This window comes from Engystomops pustulosus, chromosome 6, assembly GCF_040894005.1.
Source record: "Engystomops pustulosus chromosome 6, aEngPut4.maternal, whole genome shotgun sequence".
NCBI classification, from domain to species: Eukaryota; Metazoa; Chordata; class Amphibia; order Anura; family Leptodactylidae; genus Engystomops; species Engystomops pustulosus.
Genome location: NC_092416.1, coordinates 49,768,025 through 49,786,762, shown reverse-complemented (window position 1 = coordinate 49,786,762; position 18,738 = coordinate 49,768,025). Strand labels below are relative to the sequence as shown.

The following is an 18,738-nucleotide window of genomic DNA, read 5'->3' as shown; positions in this document are numbered from 1 at the left end:
AGGCTCCATGCACACGCCCACAAATGGTGGCCGTTAGCTTGCCACAAAAACAGCTGCAAGCTCATAACCACCATAGAGATGCATTGTGCGTGTCTTAACCGGTCGGCCGCAATGCTAAAAACAGGGCAGGTCCTGTTCCTGCCCGATTTGCGACAAAGCCACTCAGCTCACGATGTAGAGGGAAGGGATGAGCAGCGCTCACAGCAACGTGTGCATGGAGCCTAAGGGTTTTTAGTCATGCGTTTTCAGTTCTTTAAAACACTTGTGTGTTTTAAAAACACGTGCGACTGAAAATGCATCAGAATATGTTACCAACGGGGGAAGTCATCACACTGCACTCTGAGCATACAGTTCACTCTGTGATGTAATGTTAGGCCGTGCTCACACGTTGCGTTTGGAGACACAATCCAAGGGCTTCCCCCACAATAAACATGTTGTGGTAACATTGCGTTTCCATTGCGTTTGCTAAACGTGACATGTGAACAGAGCCTTATGGAGTTGGGTTCAGGAGTCTGGTCCTATAGAGTTATTAGTGGAGGAACACCTACTGGACGCTTAAACCCTGAATAAGCTGAGGTTTACATGAATATAAAACAAGATACACTAAATTTCTTCCCATAAATACATATCTATCTGGTGCCTAAACATTGAACTTTCAATGCAAAATGTACAAGTCAGGGCTTCACATATAAATTTTCTGGGGCCCCGATACAAATGCATTATTCTACTATACCCGTGCATTGTCCCGTTGAAATTCCCAGTATGGAATGAGAACCAAATATTTTACGGATATCATTGTATGGAGCAATCCTGGATACTTGGTAAGGTGAAAATCCATGTCCCTCTAGTTTTACCAGTTATACGGCAATATTGATTCACACGATGACAACTTGTATAAGGAAGTTACCAAATCTCCTACATACCTGTAAGGAAGGTTGTGCAAAAATGTACCTGTCCACAACATGTCAATGTCTGCTGAGGACCTTCACCACTTCCAATACGCAGTGACGTGTATAAAGGCTTCCAGATATCAAATATAAATGAATTGTGAATGCAGCTTAGAACTAGAATACAGACTAACGCAAAGTCTAAAACAACACTTACAGATGGATAGATGGCAGATCTGAAGCGCCACCTTAAAAGTGAACTGCGCCTTTAAAAACATATGAATATATCCATGCAGTAATGTGCTTGGTATTCAGTAATTGCTTGGGGATTTTTATAGTATTTGAGTTGTATTTAAATTAAAGGTCCAAAATGACACCGTTATCCAGATTACAGGGTTTTTATAGGATTACACAATTATTACTGACACATCATTGGTTACCAGCAATGACGGAAAATCCACGGCATTTACCTGCCGCTGTGTAACCTATATACAATACTCCATCCAGAGTCCGGCATTGCTGAAGATGGATCTAAAATGTACAAAATAAGGTTCTTTCTCCACATCTTATATTTCAGATGTTTCCCTAAAACTTATAGATTGTAAGCTCTTGCGAGCAGGGACATCACTCCTATTGACAATATGATTAATCTGTAATGTCTTATTTTGCCTGTACATGTCCCCCATGATCTGGAAAGCGCTGAGGAATATTATGATGCTACATAAAGATTATTTTTTTATTTATTTTTTTTTTTCAACTGTATTTTTATTGAAACTGTTTTCCCCATTTTTTCATCAAATGCAACAGCATAATACATACAAGAATGGTCTAAGATTATTATTATTATTATGATTTATTTTATTACATCTATAATGATAATAGAAGTGAGGGATTCACCATTCAAATACTATTTCCTTTGTTAATTATTATATTGTATATATACGGTTTTACTGATCTATAAAATAATAGGTTCAGTCTCCACTAGTTTTAAATGGGGGAAAAAAAAATAAGTACATATTGAAATTTTTGAAATATAAATGAATTTTGCAATTCTTTGCAAGAGATCCCCAGTGTGCACGGACATGACAACGTGCCATTAATTTTATTTTTGCCTTGTAACGTGGGAGAAAACTGGTATGAACTGGTGTAGAATTGTAAAGTCCTAGATGTCCAGCAGGGGGCAGCGGGGAGCACAAAGTAAAAAATAACAAAGTAACCACAGCAACAAGACACAAGAGCCCAAAGGTAAATAAATAAATAAAAACTTGCAAGGGAAGAGGCATAAGGGTTAACAACGTACCCAGTATACATATTTTTTTTTAACTATACATTTTACAAATTTCCAAATCAGATCCTCTTGCAAATAATTTGTTTTCTGCGCTACTTTGTTAAAAACCCCTATATTAAAGGAAATCTACCCTCAAAATCCATCATCATCATAAACCAGGGACACTTACTCATAGATCCAGGCACTGTGACTGTGGCAATATTCTTATATTTGTTAACCCATGGCCTCCTTACTTCTAAAATATACCTTTAGAACCTAAAAGGGATCTAGGCGGTGTTACCAGTGCCCCCCGTGCAGCAGCTTCACAGGCTGTTACACTGTCTCACACTCCTTCTCTGCTCCCTCAACAACCCCCCCCCCCTTCCTGCTGTAATCACAGTGGGAGAAGGAAGGGCTCCTGTGCAGTGTAACATCCTGTGAAGCTACACTCTGGTAATGCTCCCTAGAGCACTTCTGGCTTATTAGCATAATTTTAAAAGTTGATTTTAGAAGAAATGAGGTCATGGATAACAAATATAGGAAGATTACAACAGTCATGGTGCTTGGATCTATGAATAAGTGCCCCCTTCATGGATTTTGATGGTAGATTTCCTTTAAGATAACTGTGATGTATTTATAAATTAGAAATGATGTAAATACATCTTAAAAGGGAATGTCTACTTTTAGACACCATCTTATAGTTTACATATTGACACACCCCCTTACGGTTGTGTCGCTTTGTAAAGACATTACTTATCTGGTGAGGATCTGGAGTTACAGCCGCCCGGTATTATATTACTTCAATGCATGGAAAATTCTGCTGGTTACCAATGGAAACTGACAACAGGACACCATACACGTCCCTAATAGCTTACAGCGCATGATGCAAAGATGACTTTGCATGATGCTGAGAGTAATGTGTCGGAGCGTTAATGCGACAGCCAAGTGTATGGATACGAATGACCCATCAGACATTGCAAGCTCAAAACCTGTAGCACTGTGACTGCAGCTCTGGAGTAGGACATAGGCCCGGCAAGATACAAGAAACCAAAGAACTCGAAAATGACATGGTAACTAAGTATTCAGCCCACGTGGACATATCCTCAATGTCGGTGAAGGGTAGGTGGCAGAGCATTTGGGAACATCGTAAGGAGCTGGATGGTGCACTACAGAGGGATATGCAATGTTACTGGAGAGGACAGCGGAGGAGGATGCTGGAAAGGCAGATCCCTGGACATTTAGGATCCTGCAATTGTTGATCCGGGTGAATTCGGCAGTTTCAAAATCCAATTTTATTATTGACTATTTTAATATATGAATGGTTTTTGGGGCACGTATTATTACTAAGTATTAGAACATAACCCATGATCCATTATTATTGACGGAGGGAGTTATATCTAGAGTCAGGAGTCCTTGCAGTAAAATAAAATGTGTGGCTGAGCCTATACACAGCCCTGACAAAAAAATATTAAAAGAAAGCTTTATGTTTTTAGATTATAAAGGGCCAGAGGTCGCATTAACGCCTGTACAAAGTCCAATTCTCTGTCCCTGGGGCAGCCGCTGGTCTTGATAAGAACCAACGGGTATCAAGACACGTCCTACATGTCATTGGCAGTAAACATTGCTGGACACCTGAACCACGTTGCCATCCACACAAGATTACCTACTACTGTCAGGGATTATGGAGGAGGCCAGAGCTCCTCAGCTGCCATGTATTACTGATGAGTAAGAAGGGAACAGATCACTGTAAACCAGCAAGGAAGGGATTACTCACCGAACAAAGATGATAGCATTGTTTAAAGAGGATACTTATGGCTGCCTTTCCCCGAGATTCACTATAAACAGGCTTTTATTTCTGTATCAAAGGTTGCAGTGAGATCAGTGATGACCCTTGATACACAAGGCAGGAACATGGCTAGAAACCAGCGGTGACTATATAGAAGACTGCATGTAATGAAAGAATCTACTGCGCCATTCCTGTCTATGGGTTGCAGCCTATGAACATTAGGTAGACTTCATGGGGAGTTTTTATCACTTGGGACCTGCTGTGAAAGGACTAGTGAAGCAAAAAGTCACCAGAGACAATTTTATCCAGATGCTTTTTTTGCTTTGGAAGTGGCCCCCTAGAGTAGTTCTCCAAGTGGTCATCACACCGCTACAGGGTGGAATCAGCAGCTGCCACATCCCTATGGGGGAATCAGTGGGTGCTGCACCACTACAGAAATCGAATCAGCGGGCGCCATACCACCATGGAGTCAAATCAGTGGCCTTCACACCACTACAGAGTGGAATTGCACCCACCGTTTCCAACCTGTAGTGGCGCGGTAGCCACGATACCACCATGTCGAGACCACTATTTGTACTTCGTAGGGGTGTGCAGGCGACTGATTTACCCCCTCTGATTGGACGGCACGCCACTGCGGGAAAAACCCGCGACAGGCGCGCCGCTATAGGGGGCACAGCACTAGAGGGTTATGGGAGGAATCAGTCACTCCATAATAGAATAGTATATTTGAGAGTTGTGTGCATTGTCTAAAAAATTGCCACACCTGTCTGTGGGTTTGGAGCTCCTTTGACTTTAGCAGAGCTGAGCTCTAACACCAGACACTGCCCAGGGTTGTGTGGGCTGCTGTTTTGGGGAGAAGAGACTTATTTTTTAATTTTGATATAAGAGAGAGAAATAAATTATATATCACACAGTTGGCACAGACTGCAAAAATAATGAGGATTTATTAATTCTATTTACTTAAAAATCATAAGACTGATATCACATCACTCCCCTGTTTACCCAGCAAAGAAAAACTTGAGTCAATATTGTTGTGGCATTCGCATGAAGCGTGAATCACAGGGCTTGTATACAAGATGTGCCAAGTGCTCCTCCTGCTCCCTGTATTTACTGTACGGAGACACTCACAATGGCTCCACCCTACGTGTCCTACTCTGACACCAGACCTTCTCCTTACTAATATCTACCGAGAAGAGTGAGCCGAACTACATCATTATAATAGTAATCCTCACATTCTGATGTACTTGAAGTGAATTACATTGTAATGTTTGGTAGTCAAATTTATGTTCTATGAATGGCAGTGTGACTACATTTACAGTGTTTATTTGTTGTCCGTTACCATGGAGATACATAGATCTAGCTAGGGGCTGTAGACAGGATACTTTAAGTTTTAGTTTTTTTAAAGAAGACTATTTGTAATGTTACAAATGGGCTCCGTCGGTAACTGCTGATGAACAGGATAGTCAAAATTATTTCCATGGGCTTGTGTGGGAGTCCTGAAAATAGAGGATGCTGGCGTTGTAGAGATAAAAGGTAGAACTTGCATCACGTGCACCAAGAACATATGGCAAATAATGTGCTTAAACCCATAACGACTAGGAGGCAAAATACCTATAATATAGAACACCTTTAGGGCCATTATATCAGACAATAAGGATCAATGTCTGCAACTAATTTTAACTGCTTCATTAGCATACAGATTCGACTGGTAATTTCACAGAGTAATGCACAAATTAAAACGGTTTTCAAAATCACTGTTTATTATGAACTATGGGGAGGAGTTAGACTCCATTTATAGAGGATAACGTGAGGTTCCAAGTAGCCAATTATAAGAAAAGGGGTTCTGCGTTCCCCATATGAATTAAATGTATGGCGCATGGGGGGTCACTACTCTACTCTGCTAAATGGAATTTATGTGGAAGTTACTCCAGTAGCTAAAACCCTGTTAACTGGATCAAAACCTGTAAGACTAAGAAAATGTGCACTTGAAATATGTAAAGATGAAGCATGAACCAATCTTATAGCCGACTACTTACATGATCGCTTTGGGATTCTGCAGCATACAGGCCTTTGGTCCAAACGTAGTTACTGGGCATGGTCCATGCATGGATCGTGTTCTCCTGCAAAGGGAAATCATCAAAAGTTGGTTAGTAACTATTATTCTCAAGCTTTGTTTTATAATGTGATGCAACTCCATAGAGCAGATGTCAAAATCTGCATTAGGAAACCTAAAACTCAGAACGAGCCTAAAGCAGAACATGTATTGGTCATAATAATGATAACATAATTAACAATCCAATCTATGGGGATATCAATCATTGTGTGAAGGGGCAGCGCCGAGTAGCAAAATGAAAAGTACACAACAAATTTAAGAGCCACATCACAGACAAGAACGCTGCTGATTTCTGATTTAAAGGGCATGTTCATTTTCTCAAGAAAAACAGAGAGCAGGAAAAAGTGAATTAGTCTCACCGGTAATTCTGTTTCCATAAGTCCACCATGACGGCACCTGGAGGTTGCACCTTGACCTTTGGTAGGGACAGGAAGTTGCGAAAGATATAAGGCCCCTCCTCTGCCGCTGTTCCCCAGTGTCTTCCAAATAACCACCGGGGTTCCAGTAGAGAGCTAGAAGATATTAGCCAGACATCATTAATAACACAGGGCAGGGTAAATATAGCCGTCATGGTGGACTTATGGAAACAGAATTACCGGTGAGACTAATTCACTTTTTCCATTACGTCCCCCATGACGGCACCTGGAGACTTACCAGATAAATAGATTAGGGAGGGACCACAGCCTGGAGAACTTTCCGTCCAAAACTCAAATCATGGCTAGAAGGTAGATCCAGGCGGTAATGTTTTGGGAATGTCGATGTACTTGACCACGTAGCTGCCTTGCAGATCTGGGAGATGGATGCTCCCCGTTTCTCTGCCCAGGAAGTAGCCATAGCTCTGGTAGAGTGGGCTGTTATGTTTTTTGAGAGACTCACATCTTGTAGCTGGTAGGATTTAGAGATGGTTTGTTTTATCCACCTAGCAATGGTGGAACTTGATGATCTCTCTCCTTTATTTTTTCCCCCAAACTGAATAAAGAGGTTTCTGCACTTTCTGAAAGATTTGGTTCTGTCTAGATAGATTATGACAGCTCTTCTGACATCAAGGGTATGCCAGAGTGCTTCCTTCTCATTCTTTGGGTTGTTACAGAAAGATGGTAAAACGATTTCCTGACTTCTATGGAAGTCTGAGACTACTTTTGGGAGGAAAGACGTATCTAATTTTAGTACTATCTTGTCTTCCGAGATGATCAGGAAGGGTTCCTTGGAGGATAGGGCCTGCAGTTCTCCAATTCTCCTGGCGGATGTTATGGCCACAAGGAAGGAGGTTTTGAGAGATAGGTCTTTCAGGCTGCATTCCGAGAGTGGTTCGAACGGAGGCTTCATAAGGGAGTCTAGGACTAGTGATAAGTTCCATTTTGGTATCTCTGATCGGATTGTAGGTCGCAGTCTTAAGACTGCTTTCATGAACATCTTCACCCACTTGTGCTCTGCTAATGGGAAGTCAAAACAGGCGCTTAAGGCCGAAATTTGGACCTTAAGGGTGTTAGGTCTTAATCCTTTAGAAAACCCATCCTGTAAAAAATCCAGAATTTTAATGATATCCGGTTTGCCCGGAATCGGGGAAAGGTCCCCGCACCAGGATATATACTTTTTCCAGATCTTGTAGTATATTTTGTTGGTGATTGGTTTCCTGCTTGCTATTAGGGTCTGTATGACCTGGTGAGAAATTCCCTTAGCTAGGAGCAATTCCCTTTCAGGAGCCAGGCCGCTAGGTTCAGAAACTTCGGGTCTGGGTAAAGAAGAGGGCCCTGGTGTAGCAGGTCCCTTCTGTAGGGAAGGAAGATGGGTCCTGAGATTGCTAGTTTCAAGAGAAGTGGGAACCAAGGTTTCTTCGGCCAGAATGGTGCTACTAGGATCACTGTTGTCCGACTCGATAGAATTTTTTGTAAGGTTCTGGAGATTAGGGGAAATGGAGGAAAAGCATATGCTAGATTTGTCCCCCATGATTGGCTTAGGGCATCCAGTCCCATAGGGTTGTCCTTGGGTGAGATGGAAAAAAATACCTCTGTTTGAGTATTCTTTTTTGAGGCAAACAGATCTACCAATGGAGAGCCCCATTTCTGGGTTAGAGAAAGAAAAACTTCCCTGTTCAGGGACCATTCGTGTGGGTCTATCTTTTCTCTGCTCAAGAAGTCCGCTGACTGATTCTCTGACCCTTTTAGGAATACCGCTGTTAAGGAATCTAGGTGATTTTCTGCCCAGGAGAAGATCTTCTTGGTGACCTCCATCAGGTCCGAGGATCTTGTGCCCCCTTGACGACGTAGATAGGCCACAGTGGTCACATTGTCTGAGAGGATCCTGATATTCTTTACCTGGGTTTTGGGAAGTCTTTTTAGTGTTTCCCATACTGCCGATAATTCCCTTAGGTTTGAGGATTGTCTTCTCATCCAAGGGGACCATGACCCCTGAAGGTAACGGTCTGGAAGAACAGCTCCCCATCCTGAGGAACTGGCGTCTGTTTGGATGATCAGGACTGGAGTTGGATTCCATGGTATTCCCTTTTCTAGATGCTGTTGGTATTTCCACCAGTTTAGAGAATTTTTGACTTCCAGGGGAATGACCTTCTTGAAGTCTAAATGATCCAGGTTCTTGTCCCAAATTTTTAGTGTCCACGCCTGTAGTGTTCTTACATGGAACTGGCTCCATGATACACAGTTTATGCAAGCTGTTAAGTGACCTAGCAGTCTCATGGCTGAACGGACGCTGCATGATTTTTTCCTCTGGAATTTGTCTATGAAGGAGGTAAGGGATTCTCTCTTGTCTTGTGGAAGAAAAGAAGTTTGGCGTCTGGAATCTAACATTACTCCTAAAAATCTTGTCTCCCTCTGGGGGTCTAGATGGGACTTTTGGAAATTTATAATCCAGCCCAGATTCTGCAGGGTTCGTATCGTCCGATCTCTGTGATTGAGAAGAGTCGGGGTCGAGTCTGCCACTATGAGGAGGTCGTCCAGATATGGAATAAAGTGAATTAGTCTCACCGGTAATTCTGTTTCCATAAGTCCACCATGACGGCACCTGGAGGTTGCACCTTGACCTTTGGTAGGGACAGGAAGTTGCGAAAGATATAAGGCCCCTCCTCTGCCGCTGTTCCCCAGTGTCTTCCAAATAACCACCGGGGTTCCAGTAGAGAGCTAGAAGATATTAGCCAGACATCATTAATAACACAGGGCAGGGTAAATATAGCCGTCATGGTGGACTTATGGAAACAGAATTACCGGTGAGACTAATTCACTTTTTCCATTACGTCCCCCATGACGGCACCTGGAGACTTACCAGATAAATAGATTAGGGAGGGACCACAGCCTGGAGAACTTTCCGTCCAAAACTCAAATCATGGCTAGAAGGTAGATCCAGGCGGTAATGTTTTGGGAATGTCGATGTACTTGACCACGTAGCTGCCTTGCAGATCTGGGAGATGGATGCTCCCCGTTTCTCTGCCCAGGAAGTAGCCATAGCTCTGGTAGAGTGGGCTGTTATGTTTTTTGAGAGACTCACATCTTGTAGCTGGTAGGATTTAGAGATGGTTTGTTTTATCCACCTAGCAATGGTGGAACTTGATGATCTCTCTCCTTTATTTTTTCCCCCAAACTGAATAAAGAGGTTTCTGCACTTTCTGAAAGATTTGGTTCTGTCTAGATAGATTATGACAGCTCTTCTGACATCAAGGGTATGCCAGAGTGCTTCCTTCTCATTCTTTGGGTTGTTACAGAAAGATGGTAAAACGATTTCCTGACTTCTATGGAAGTCTGAGACTACTTTTGGGAGGAAAGACGTATCTAATTTTAGTACTATCTTGTCTTCCGAGATGATCAGGAAGGGTTCCTTGGAGGATAGGGCCTGCAGTTCTCCAATTCTCCTGGCGGATGTTATGGCCACAAGGAAGGAGGTTTTGAGAGATAGGTCTTTCAGGCTGCATTCCGAGAGTGGTTCGAACGGAGGCTTCATAAGGGAGTCTAGGACTAGTGATAAGTTCCATTTTGGTATCTCTGATCGGATTGTAGGTCGCAGTCTTAAGACTGCTTTCATGAACATCTTCACCCACTTGTGCTCTGCTAATGGGAAGTCAAAACAGGCGCTTAAGGCCGAAATTTGGACCTTAAGGGTGTTAGGTCTTAATCCTTTAGAAAACCCATCCTGTAAAAAATCCAGAATTTTAATGATATCCGGTTTGCCCGGAATCGGGGAAAGGTCCCCGCACCAGGATATATACTTTTTCCAGATCTTGTAGTATATTTTGTTGGTGATTGGTTTCCTGCTTGCTATTAGGGTCTGTATGACCTGGTGAGAAATTCCCTTAGCTAGGAGCAATTCCCTTTCAGGAGCCAGGCCGCTAGGTTCAGAAACTTCGGGTCTGGGTAAAGAAGAGGGCCCTGGTGTAGCAGGTCCCTTCTGTAGGGAAGGAAGATGGGTCCTGAGATTGCTAGTTTCAAGAGAAGTGGGAACCAAGATTTCTTCGGCCAGAATGGTGCTACTAGGATCACTGTTGTCCGACTCGATAGAATTTTTTGTAAGGTTCTGGAGATTAGGGGAAATGGAGGAAAAGCATATGCTAGATTTGTCCCCCATGATTGGCTTAGGGCATCCAGTCCCATAGGGTTGTCCTTGGGTGAGATGGAAAAAAATACCTCTGTTTGAGTATTCTTTTTTGAGGCAAACAGATCTACCAATGGAGAGCCCCATTTCTGGGTTAGAGAAAGAAAAACTTCCCTGTTCAGGGACCATTCGTGTGGGTCTATCTTTTCTCTGCTCAAGAAGTCCGCTGACTGATTCTCTGACCCTTTTAGGAATACCGCTGTTAAGGAATCTAGGTGATTTTCTGCCCAGGAGAAGATCTTCTTGGTGACCTCCATCAGGTCCGAGGATCTTGTGCCCCCTTGACGACGTAGATAGGCCACAGTGGTCACATTGTCTGAGAGGATCCTGATATTCTTTACCTGGGTTTTGGGAAGTCTTTTTAGTGTTTCCCATACTGCCGATAATTCCCTTAGGTTTGAGGATTGTCTTCTCATCCAAGGGGACCATGACCCCTGAAGGTAACGGTCTGGAAGAACAGCTCCCCATCCTGAGGAACTGGCGTCTGTTTGGATGATCAGGACTGGAGTTGGATTCCATGGTATTCCCTTTTCTAGATGCTGTTGGTATTTCCACCAGTTTAGAGAATTTTTGACTTCCAGGGGAATGACCTTCTTGAAGTCTAAATGATCCAGGTTCTTGTCCCAAATTTTTAGTGTCCACGCCTGTAGTGTTCTTACATGGAACTGGCTCCATGATACACAGTTTATGCAAGCTGTTAAGTGACCTAGCAGTCTCATGGCTGAACGGACGCTGCATGATTTTTTCCTCTGGAATTTGTCTATGAAGGAGGTAAGGGATTCTCTCTTGTCTTGTGGAAGAAAAGAAGTTTGGCGTCTGGAATCTAACATTACTCCTAAAAATCTTGTCTCCCTCTGGGGGTCTAGATGGGACTTTTGGAAATTTATAATCCAGCCCAGATTCTGCAGGGTTCGTATCGTCCGATCTCTGTGATTGAGAAGAGTCGGGGTCGAGTCTGCCACTATGAGGAGGTCGTCCAGATATGGAATAATTGAGATTCCTTCTTTCCTCAAAAATGCCGTCACTTCTGCCATGACCTTTGTGAAGGTCCTGGGGGCTGATGAAATTCCGAAGGGCAGGGCTCTGAATTGGAAGTGGCAGACCTTCCCTTGAGGTGATTCCACTGCGAATCTTAGGAATTTCTGATGATTCTTGTGTATGGGGACATGATAGTAGGCGTCCTTTAGGTCGATAGTGCACATTTGTGCGCCTGGAGGAATTAGTGGGGTGGCTGTCCTTACTGATTCCATCTTGAAATATTTGTATTTTATGTTCTTGTTTAGCCGCCTGAGGTTTATAATAAGTCGAAGGGTCCCATTTGGCTTTTTCACAAGAAATAAGGGGGAGTAGAAGCCCTTCTTTTCTTCTTCTTTGGGAACTGTAACAATTACCTTCATTGTTAACAATTCTTGAAGATTCTTCCATAGCTGTATTGTCATTCTCCGAGATGTTAGGTTGGAGATAAGAAATTTTTGTTGTGGAGGGGAGCTGAATTCTATCTGGTAACCTGATTTGATGATACTCAGGATCCACTTGTTTGATGTGATCGTTTCCCATCTGTGGAAAAAGAAAAGAAGACGCCCCCCTACCTGGTAGTCACTGTTTTTTTGATTGATGTGGAAGGTTGGAGAATAGATATCCTCGGCCTCTTCCACCTTTGTTGAAGGACCAGCGGCCCTGTTTTCCTCTGCCTCTGGAGTCTTTAGAATCCTTGGGATTCCGAAAGGAATAGTTTTTCTGGGGTTTCTTAATTTCCGGGAACCCTTTCTTTTTATCAGAGGCTTTTTCCAGAAGAGTATCCAGTTCAGCGCCGAACATGAAGTCTCCTGTGAATGGGATGTTGCAGAGCTTTGTCTTGGATTTTACATCCCCTCCCCACTGTCTAAGCCAAATAGCCCTACGGACTGAATTAGATAGAGCCCCTTCTTTTGCTGACAGTCTGATGTTTTCAGCTGAAGCATCAGCAAGAAAGCCTGTCGCTGAACGCAGCAGCGGTATTGTTTGTAGAAGGAGATCCTTGTCTGCATCTGTTTTAAGGTGGTCTTCCAATTCACCTAACCAAAAGAACAGAGTTCTTGCTACCGAGGTAGCAGCTATGTTAGACTTGAGGCCGAGCATGGAAGATTCCCAAACTCTACGGAGTAGGGCATCAGCCTTTCTGTCCATGGGGTCTCTTAATTGGGAAGAGTCCTCAAATGGCAGGTCCGTTTTTTTCACCACCTTAGACACTTGGATGTCTACCTTGGGGGGGCTGTCCCAGGTTTCTGTCTCTTTGGGGTCAAAGAGTAACCTGTTCCTGAACTCTTTAGTGATGTTTGCCCGCCCCTCAGGATTCTTCCATTCCTCCTGGACAATATCTTTTAGGGTCTGATTTATGGGGAAAACCCTTTTCCTTTTGGATTTTAACCCCCCAAACAATTCGTCTTGGATGGATTTTGGCTCTACCACCTCTTCTACGTTAAGCGTATTACGTACAGCTTTAAGGAGGTTATCCAGTTCCTCATTAGAAAAAAGGTATTTTGAGGTTCCTTTATCCTCGGACACCGAGGAGACATCATCAAGCGAGTCCTTCCAAGAATAGGTAGGAGCCGCAGAGTATTTATCATAGTCCGAATCAGTGTCCTGGGATCTAAGTTTTTTAGGAGCTGGCTCTTGATATAAATCCGGATCCTGGACCAGTTCAGGTTCGGGATTTGGCTCAGGGCCCAGTCCCGGTATCGGTCGGTTTAAATTGGTAAACATCATAAGAGAGGATTGGAATTCCTCCCGCATGGCCGCTTTAAGCTCATTTAACATTGATTCCTTTTCCTGTTGTAGGGCCCTGGCTAGGCATTCAGAGCATAGTGATTTTGGATACAAATCTGATAATCTTATGTTACAGGAAAGACATCTTTTTGATTTAGTAACACATTTTCCTTTTTTGGGGTCCTTGTCTTTCTTCTCCTTGTCCTTAGGTCTAGAAGAGTCGTCCTAGGACAAGGAGACAGACTATATTAGAATCTAAACAATAATGCACACCAAATTTTTTTCCCTTTTAAGTAAAGTTTTTTGGTTGTACTCACGGTACCCGGGACAATGGGGGAAGAACCAAGGTCGTCCGCCATAGTAAAGGATATTTTCCACAGCTTCAGTAGTGAACTCGTTGGTGGTATAGAGGCTGACACAAAGCAGGAAGCACTTTTAAACTTCCCGCCACCTTCTAAGCCAATCAGATGGCTTCTTTAAGAGTCACGTGACCCAACCCGGAAGTCGGGCGCACTGCGCATGCGCGAATCGGCCGGCGATACACGGCCGTCGCGCAGTACGCACCGGCGTACAGGAGGCAGTAGCTGTGGGAGGTAGCGCCCGGAAGCCGGGGGGCACCTCATCCAGGGTCCGGAGACCCATGCTCCCCTCGGCTTCAGCTCCAGGCCGCAGGAGGAGGGGAGCCAGGACACGTCCCGCAAGACGTCCAGCCAGGAAGGGAGGTACAGCCCCCGCTCGCGGCCCGTCCTGGGGGGGTTTCTAATTTCATCCCTCCCCCCCCCCCCAAGGGGAGAGACGAGGTCTCGCAACCCTGACCCTTGGTAGGGACAGGAATACACTGGGGAACAGCGGCAGAGGAGGGGCCTTATATCTTTCGCAACTTCCTGTCCCTACCAAAGGTCAAGGTGCAACCTCCAGGTGCCGTCATGGGGGACGTAATGGAAAATTGAGATTCCTTCTTTCCTCAAAAATGCCGTCACTTCTGCCATGACCTTTGTGAAGGTCCTGGGGGCTGATGAAATTCCGAAGGGCAGGGCTCTGAATTGGAAGTGGCAGACCTTCCCTTGAGGTGATTCCACTGCGAATCTTAGGAATTTCTGATGATTCTTGTGTATGGGGACATGATAGTAGGCGTCCTTTAGGTCGATAGTGCACATTTGTGCGCCTGGAGGAATTAGTGGGGTGGCTGTCCTTACTGATTCCATCTTGAAATATTTGTATTTTATGTTCTTGTTTAGCCGCCTGAGGTTTATAATAAGTCGAAGGGTCCCATTTGGCTTTTTCACAAGAAATAAGGGGGAGTAGAAGCCCTTCTTTTCTTCTTCTTTGGGAACTGTAACAATTACCTTCATTGTTAACAATTCTTGAAGATTCTTCCATAGCTGTATTGTCATTCTCCGAGATGTTAGGTTGGAGATAAGAAATTTTTGTTGTGGAGGGGAGCTGAATTCTATCTGGTAACCTGATTTGATGATACTCAGGATCCACTTGTTTGATGTGATCGTTTCCCATCTGTGGAAAAAGAAAAGAAGACGCCCCCCTACCTGGTAGTCACTGTTTTTTTGATTGATGTGGAAGGTTGGAGAATAGATATCCTCGGCCTCTTCCACCTTTGTTGAAGGACCAGCGGCCCTGTTTTCCTCTGCCTCTGGAGTCTTTAGAATCCTTGGGATTCCGAAAGGAATAGTTTTTCTGGGGTTTCTTAATTTCCGGGAACCCTTTCTTTTTATCAGAGGCTTTTTCCAGAAGAGTATCCAGTTCAGCGCCGAACATGAAGTCTCCTGTGAATGGGATGTTGCAGAGCTTTGTCTTGGATTTTACATCCCCTCCCCACTGTCTAAGCCAAATAGCCCTACGGACTGAATTAGATAGAGCCCCTTCTTTTGCTGACAGTCTGATGTTTTCAGCTGAAGCATCAGCAAGAAAGCCTGTCGCTGAACGCAGCAGCGGTATTGTTTGTAGAAGGAGATCCTTGTCTGCATCTGTTTTAAGGTGGTCTTCCAATTCACCTAACCAAAAGAACAGAGTTCTTGCTACCGAGGTAGCAGCTATGTTAGACTTGAGGCCGAGCATGGAAGATTCCCAAACTCTACGGAGTAGGGCATCAGCCTTTCTGTCCATGGGGTCTCTTAATTGGGAAGAGTCCTCAAATGGCAGGTCCGTTTTTTTCACCACCTTAGACACTTGGATGTCTACCTTGGGGGGGCTGTCCCAGGTTTCTGTCTCTTTGGGGTCAAAGAGTAACCTGTTCCTGAACTCTTTAGTGATGTTTGCCCGCCCCTCAGGATTCTTCCATTCCTCCTGGACAATATCTTTTAGGGTCTGATTTATGGGGAAAACCCTTTTCCTTTTGGATTTTAACCCCCCAAACAATTCGTCTTGGATGGATTTTGGCTCTACCACCTCTTCTACGTTAAGCGTATTACGTACAGCTTTAAGGAGGTTATCCAGTTCCTCATTAGAAAAAAGGTATTTTGAGGTTCCTTTATCCTCGGACACCGAGGAGACATCATCAAGCGAGTCCTTCCAAGAATAGGTAGGAGCCGCAGAGTATTTATCATAGTCCGAATCAGTGTCCTGGGATCTAAGTTTTTTAGGAGCTGGCTCTTGATATAAATCCGGATCCTGGACCAGTTCAGGTTCGGGATTTGGCTCAGGGCCCAGTCCCGGTATCGGTCGGTTTAAATTGGTAAACATCATAAGAGAGGATTGGAATTCCTCCCGCATGGCCGCTTTAAGCTCATTTAACATTGATTCCTTTTCCTGTTGTAGGGCCCTGGCTAGGCATTCAGAGCATAGTGATTTTGGATACAAATCTGATAATCTTATGTTACAGGAAAGACATCTTTTTGATTTAGTAACACATTTTCCTTTTTTGGGGTCCTTGTCTTTCTTCTCCTTGTCCTTAGGTCTAGAAGAGTCGTCCTAGGACAAGGAGACAGACTATATTAGAATCTAAACAATAATGCACACCAAATTTTTTTCCCTTTTAAGTAAAGTTTTTTGGTTGTACTCACGGTACCCGGGACAATGGGGGAAGAACCAAGGTCGTCCGCCATAGTAAAGGATATTTTCCACAGCTTCAGTAGTGAACTCGTTGGTGGTATAGAGGCTGACACAAAGCAGGAAGCACTTTTAAACTTCCCGCCACCTTCTAAGCCAATCAGATGGCTTCTTTAAGAGTCACGTGACCCAACCCGGAAGTCGGGCGCACTGCGCATGCGCGAATCGGCCGGCGATACACGGCCGTCGCGCAGTACGCACCGGCGTACAGGAGGCAGTAGCTGTGGGAGGTAGCGCCCGGAAGCCGGGGGGCACCTCATCCAGGGTCCGGAGACCCATGCTCCCCTCGGCTTCAGCTCCAGGCCGCAGGAGGAGGGGAGCCAGGACACGTCCCGCAAGACGTCCAGCCAGGAAGGGAGGTACAGCCCCCGCTCGCGGCCCGTCCTGGGGGGGTTTCTAATTTCATCCCTCCCCCCCCCCCCAAGGGGAGAGACGAGGTCTCGCAACCCTGACCCTTGGTAGGGACAGGAATACACTGGGGAACAGCGGCAGAGGAGGGGCCTTATATCTTTCGCAACTTCCTGTCCCTACCAAAGGTCAAGGTGCAACCTCCAGGTGCCGTCATGGGGGACGTAATGGAAATACTCGGTTTTCAGAGGTTTAATTTTCGAGGAATGAAGATGTTGCAAGGCCTTGCTCTGTTTTTATACCCTATAGGTTACAATGTTGGAGGAGTTGGACATGGCTATTATAAGAAACCACACAAACATGGACTGTGGCAGATGACTTCACCATGGTAATGATGACATTGCACAGCAGAGACAACCATAGAAAGCTGCACGGCCTGGTAAACATTACAGTAAGGAGTGACACCAGGACTGCCAAGTCATGCTTACTCTCACATACCACACAAGAAGCCACTGTATGTCAGCAACACAAAGACGACACTATACATATATCTATACACACCAAGAGCACTAACATTACATAAAGAGAAGCAAAAATGGGAGACAAAAGGTAGAAATTAAAGGGTTAGGCGGGCGGCTTGCGCTGACGGACAATTTCCTGACATGTCCTGATAAATCTCCCCTTTTTAATGAACAGATTCATTAATCCCCAGGTGACAAGTTTCCTTAAGTACAAACATGTGCAGGAGACCATAACCCCCTCAGGACTACCATACAGCTATAAATGTCCTAATTGCACATAGCAATTGCAGAAAGCAGTAGAATATTGTTCATGACAGGGGTTAACTAAAAAGGTCTATCTTGTAGCAGCTTAAAACACAGTTCCGGTGTCACTTTAAAGGTGGGATCTTCCTTGTTAAAGTTGCAGTCAGAACGATTTCTATATACAAATCCACCTCCGACTGTGTTCTGTAGCACGGAGTAACACAATTAGAGCTCATTCACACAGACATTAAGTAGCCAGTGGTCTGGTCACAGGAATTGTGGCCAGATCAAGGCCCCCATAGACCTCTATGGCACCCAGTCACGATGTGATGAGTACACGGTGAGCACCGCATCATGACTGTCGTCATGGAGGAGATCTTTCCCCTCATCCTCCCAGTTCGGGGGAGCACACAGCCATTTGAATGATCCCTTATGTTACAATAACCCCTAATGACTGGAACACTAAATGACGTTGCTGCGGTCACATGATTATTACGGGCCGTGCGCTGCAGCATTGAAGGGATATAAAGAGGCTGCATCTTGCGGTTCAACAGAGGGGAGAAGGTTTTTTTTATTCAAAGGATTAAAATTGCCTGTACAAGTTTCTCTGTCGCTTGTACAGGTGTTAACGTGAGCTGGGGGGTGTAAACATTTCTCACATTAGCCTGTACTGTTCATGAACAATATAGGTCAGACAAGTAACAGTATAGTCCTCTCCTCATGATCTCTGCCTTGTGTCATCGTCTTTTTCCTCACGTGCCAGCCATTGGAAGACATGGATAAAGCTATTGTATGATGGGTGCCCTGCGTGGGCTACGTGGCACAGCACTCCATTCATTATTCATGTGCTGCTGCCTCATCAGTCTATTAGGTTACTAGGCCATTCATTATTAGTGAGCGGGACGGTGGGTGGATGAGAAACACGCCAGGAAAGAGGATACAGACAGAGTATATGGAGATCAGGCACAAGGTAGCTTCAAGAACTGAGGATTTGGAAAGCTGAAGAACAACCTATAAGGGTGACAATACTTTTGGTTGTGAGCAAAGCTTTCCCAAATTCCCTTACAGTGAAAGTTGTCCTTTATACCTGTTTAATGCTCCCCAGTTTCCAGAATCGGATACAATAAGCCCAAGAGGATACATGTATTTTTTTTTGTCCCCCAAACCTG

At 44.4% G+C, this 18,738-nt stretch overlaps 1 protein-coding gene across 4 annotated transcripts in view; it reads right to left on the bottom strand.

The window, feature by feature from the left end:
- The window catches only part of NADK (NAD kinase), a 54,951-nt gene that overhangs the window by 18,414 nt on the left and 17,799 nt on the right, over positions 1-18,738 (bottom strand). For all 4 annotated transcript variants that reach the window (XM_072156002.1, XM_072156003.1, XM_072156000.1 and 1 more), the window contains exon 3: positions 5,977-6,060. In XM_072156002.1, the coding sequence (XP_072012103.1) occupies positions 5,977-6,060 (84 nt within the window). The remainder of the gene's footprint in view (positions 1-5,976; positions 6,061-18,738) is intronic.